Source organism: Lepus europaeus, chromosome 7 (assembly GCF_033115175.1).
Source record: "Lepus europaeus isolate LE1 chromosome 7, mLepTim1.pri, whole genome shotgun sequence".
NCBI lineage: Eukaryota > Metazoa > Chordata > Mammalia > Lagomorpha > Leporidae > Lepus > Lepus europaeus.
In genome coordinates, this window is record NC_084833.1 from 111,991,575 (window position 1) to 111,997,070 (window position 5,496).

The window sequence follows — 5,496 nt, forward strand, 5'->3', positions numbered from 1 at the left end:
ATGTGTGAAGAAAGAATGGCCTCAGGAAATGAGTCTTCAGTGACCCAGTTTATCCTGCTGGGATTAACTCAACAGCCAGAACTGCAGCTGCCTCTCTTCTTTCTTTTCTTAGGAATCTATGTGGTTGCTATGGTGGGGAACCTGGGCTTGATTGTTCTCATTTTTGTGAATCCTCACCTACACACTCCCATGTACCACTTCCTCTTCAGCCTGTCCTTTGTTGATCTCTGCTACTCCTGTGTCATAACCCCCAGAATGCTGGTGAGTTTTGTGAAACAGAACACCATCTCTTATGCTGAGTGCATAACTCAGCTCTTTTTCTTCTGCTTCGTTGCTATTGATGAGTGTTATGTCTTAACATCGATGGCCTATGATAGATATGTGGCCATTTGCAAGCCCCTGCTGTACAAGGTCATCATGTCTCCTCAGATCTGCCTCATGCTGACAGTGTGTACATATACAATGGGAATCGCAGGTGCTATGGCCCACACTGGATGCATACTGAGACTCACCTTCTGTGATGGCAACGTCATCAATCACTTCATGTGTGAAACACCTCCTCTCCTCCAACTCTCTTGCACAAGCACCTACATCAGTGAGCTGGTGGTTTTCATTGCGTTGCTCATCAACACAGCAGTGCCCAGTCTCACTCTCTTTGTTTCTTATACCAGGATCCTCTCCAGCATCCTGCACATCCATTCAGCCCATGCCAGGTCGAAAGCTTTGAGAACCTGCAGCTCCCACATAATCACTGTTTGTCTTTTCTTTGGATCTGCATCTTTTATATATTTTAAGCCTTCTCCTGCTGGGTCTCTGGCTCAAGATAAAGTATCCACTATTTTTTACACCATTGTGGGGCCAATGGTGAATCCTTTCATCTATAGCTTGAGGAACAAAGATGTTCATGTTGCACTGAGTAAGACTTTGCAGAAGAAAAAGTTCTTTTCCTAACTATAACTGTATTAGTTATTAATGCCACTTCTTAGTAAGGACACATGGTATGTGCATTCATGGAAAGAAGAGTAGGAAATCAAAATAAAAATATGAATAATTTAGAAAATAGGGAAAATTTAGTTATATAGATCACAAGTGAAGAAAATATAAAGAAGTGGAGTGTAAGACCTTCAGCCTTTCAGAGGAAGTCTGAAGAAGAATTCATTCTGTTCTTAAGTTTCAGGAATTATAATGTGTGTTTTAAATAAAAAAAAGTTGCATGATAATTACACCAGAAATGGTAAGACTGTGAGGTTTTTTTTTTTTTTTTTTTTTACAGGCAGAGTGGATAGTGAGAGAGAGAGACAAAGAGAAAGGTGACCGCTGCAGCCGGCTCATCGCGCTGATCCAAAGCCAGGAGCCAGGTGCTTCTCCCGGTCTCCCATGCAGGTGCAGGGCCCAAGGACTTGGGCCATCCTCCACTGCCTTCCCGGGCCATAGCAGAGAGCTGGCCTGGAAGAGGGGCAACCGGGATAGAATCCGGCGCCCCAACCGGGACTAGAACCCGGTGTGCTGGTGCCACAAGGTGGAGCCATGGCACCGGCCAAGACTGTGAGCTTTTTGACTAGGAAATTGTGCAGCTTTTTTTTTTTTTTCATGGAGATATCACATTTGGTGGACTTAAATTCATTTATTAATTCATTAATTTAGCAACCCTCCGTTGAAAGTTATAGGGGATTTTGTTTTGGGGAATTTATTTGTTTTCATGAATGCAGAACTTCAAGGGATGCTTTTCTCCTTCTGGTCTCTGGTCTGTTCTCATTGTCATCTTAGGAGAGAGTGAGATATTCCAAGGATTTTCTTATGGGCCTGGTTAAGAACAAGAAATACAAATAACCGTATAGAGCAGCCAGATAAAAGGGTTTGGATTTCAGGGTAAGAGTGTATGTACTGAAGCATGGTATGTGTTTATTGGGAAGAATTTTACCATAAACATTTACCAATTATTGGTAGAGGAGTACTTTTCCTCTCTCTAAATAGATTTCAAAATCTTAAATCATTATCGCTCATAATTTTCTCATTATTTTCATTCTTCCTTTTTTTCTCAGTGGTTTATGTAATATAAATAATGTAGTATTTTAGTAAGTAGATACATAATGTGTATGTACCCTGTACCCAAATGTTTTTAAAATTCAGAGATCTGCTGGTGATAAAGACAGGAGATGACTGAGCTGTCAGAGGGCTGATTGTTTACAGCAAGGTGTAGATAGGTTGGCATTCATTAGACATGATGAGTGAGCAGATACATGCAGACATATCATGGAAACGTTATGCAGAATGATATATTAAGGTGATGATACAGAGAGTACCTGCAAGTTGTACTTTAGACAGAGTGGTCAGGAAGGGCTTTTCTGAGGAGGTGATATGTCCTCTGAGTGCTGACAGACAAGAAGGAATCAAGCACATGGAGTACACTAGGCAGAGGGAGTAGCGGGGGCAAAGGCTCAGAGGCAGTGACCATCCCGGTGGGTACAACGGTCAGTGTTGACAGTGGTGTGGTGGAGGAGGGGTGCATATTAACTGATTTAAAAATCACATGCCAGTAATTCTATGCACTTTTCTTTTTACCTAATGTCCCAAAATCAATATGTATCTTATAACCAGTGACATTTTACACTCATATCTGCCTGCTGGCAGTTGTACTGCAGTTGTCATTGCTTTGGCATGGACAAACTTGTCCGTAGCTATTCATGTTCTGTAGTTGAGAAGAATTACTCATCAATATGTGTGGAGTTTATTTCCTTTGAAATTATTTAGTTTTTAATAAATATTTCTTAGAAAGCTTATTTCTATAGTTTTTATAGCTATAACTTCAATTATATATTTAATACAACATTGAAGGAAAAAGAATTACATTTACAGAAATATGTGGTTACAAGTGTAGTGGATATAAACTTGAAAACAACTAAGTAACTGTACATTATTGATGGTACAACTGTAATTTTACTTATCATTTATTTATTTCAAAATCAATCAAAAGAAGGCCTAAGAAGGCAAGATGTCTAAAAGACAATTCCACTGGGTTGCATTTCATTCTTGAGACACATACAAATGAGTAAGTTGTACATTAAATGCAATGTAACTGAAGTTAGGATGAATTATTGAATGTTTTTTAAAGAGAGGACATTTGGGAAAGTGAGTAAAGTGATACTTGGCATGTCTGAAAGCCATTTTGTATTGTTTAGATTTGGGGAGTAAATCAGTGAGAGTAAACCACTGAGAGTGAGAGACCTCTCTCTGTCTGAACCTGTTTTTTTTTTTTTTTTTTGCATTTTATTTTTAATTGATGATCAAATAATTAACTAATTATTTTCCCCAGAAATCTTTTTTAAAATATTAATTTTATTTATTTGAAAGACAGAGTTACGGAGAGAGGTCATCTATCTGCTGTTTTACTCCCCAGATGGTTGCAATGGCCGGAGCTGTGCCGACCCAAAGCCAGGAGCCAGGAACTTCCTCTGGGTCTACCACATAGATGCAGGGGCCCAAGGTCTTGGGCCATCCTCCACTGCTTTCCCAGGCCATAGCAGAGAGGTGAATTGGAAGAAGAGCAGCCGGGACTAGAACCGGCACCCATATGGGATGCTGGCTCTTCAGGCTAGGGCTTTAACCACAGCACTGCCCCCCTGAAACTTTTTACTTAAGATATACAAACTTCATCTATTTCGTAAATATAAGAACAAACTGATTCTTCCCACTTACACTCTCACCCTTCTTCCTCCTCTTTTTCCTATTCCCATTCTTATTTTTTTTTTTTTACCAAGATCTATTTTCAATTAACTTTATACATGTAAGATTAACTCTATACTGAGTGAAGAGTTCAACAAATAGTATGAAAAAAAGCTGTTGCTAGTCTTTCTTTCTCTGCATTTCAAATAAATAACATCAGTGAATAAAACTTTTAAAAATAAAGGGACATTTTCATTGAGTATAAAGCAGAAATTCCATGTGGCAGCCACATAATATAATAGTTGCCAACTTATATTTTTTTCCTTTTTAGTAATGCAAAACAATATTATGGTCTTGTATTGTGGTTCGGTGCTTTAAGTTGCCCCTTGTGATGTCCCAGTTCAAATCTGCTTCCTATCCAGCTTCCTGCTACTATGCCTGGGAAGGAAACAAAGGATGGCCCACATACTTGAGTCATTGCCATACATGTGGGAAACCCAGATGGAGCTCCAGACTCTTGGGTTTGGCCTGCTCCATCATATTTAGTGAAATAAGCCAGTCCCAAATGGACTAATGCCATATGTTCTCCCTGATCTGTGATAACTAAGAGAGCACCTAAAAGGTAATCTATAGAAGTAAAATTGACACTTTTGTGACATGCAATGACTACCTGTCAAATAAATTTAAAAATATAAATATTAAAAATTTAAAAATAATTATATAAAATATATAATATAATATAATATATTTATAAAATAATTTTTAAAATTTATTTGACAGGTAGAGTTATAGACAGTGAGAGAGAGAGACAGAGAGAAAGGCCTTCCTTCTGTTGGTTCACTCCCCAAATGGCTGCCATGGCTGGCGCTGCGCCAGTCCGAAGCCAGGAGCCAGATGCCCCTTCCTGGTCTCCCATGTGGGTGCAGGGGCCCAAGCACCTGGGCCATTCTCCACTGCCCTTCTGGGCCACAACAGAGAGCTGGACTGGAAGAGAAGCAACTGGGACTAGAACCTGGCACCCATATGGGATGCTGGCACCTATTAAAGGATTAACCAAGCAAGCCACAGTGCCGGCCCCTATATAAAATATTTTTAAGACCCATGTGGGAGACCTAGAAGAAGCTCTTGGCTCCTGGCTTCAGATTGGTGCAGCTCCAGCCACTGCAGCCAACTGGGGAGTGAATCAGTGGATGGAAGACCTATCTCCCTCCCCTCTCTCCTCAGTGCCTCTCCTCTCTCTATGAGACAGAAAAGAAGCTTCCATCTGATGGTTCACTCCCCAAATGTCCTACATAATGGAAGCAGGGCTAAACTGAAGACAAGAGCTTGGTACCCCATCTGGATCTCCTCTATGGGTGGCAGGAACTCAAGTTCCTGCATTATCAGGATGCTCAGCAAGAAGTGCAACAGCCAGGACTTGAACCAGCACTCTGATATAAGAAGCAGATATCCCAAGCAATTGTAACCCACTGTGCCACAATGCCTACCCCTTGTTTCCCATTTTCTTGCCTTCACATGGGTTATTTGATATTTTTTCAGAATTCAAATTTGATTCATCTATAGTGTTCTCTTTTTTTCATTTATTAAACTTTTATTTAATGAATATAAATTTCCAAAGTACAGCTTATGGGTTACAATGGCTTCCCACCTCCCATAACTTCCCTCCCACCTGCAACCCTCCCCTTTCCCACTCCCTCTCCCCTTCCATTCACATCAAGATTCATTTTTAATTCTCTTTATATACAGAAGATCAGTTTAGTATATATTAGGTAAAGATTTCAACAGTTTGCCCCATATAGCAACACATAGTGAAAAAACTACCATTGGAGTACT

At 40.1% G+C, this 5,496-nt stretch overlaps 1 protein-coding gene across 1 annotated transcript; it reads left to right on the top strand.

The window, feature by feature from the left end:
- Positions 1–951, top strand: LOC133764725 (olfactory receptor 8B3-like). The gene has a single exon (XM_062198414.1). It carries the CDS (start codon positions 1–3, stop codon positions 949–951), a length of 951 nt encoding a protein of 316 aa, XP_062054398.1.
- Positions 952–5,496: the final 4,545 nt, after the last annotated feature.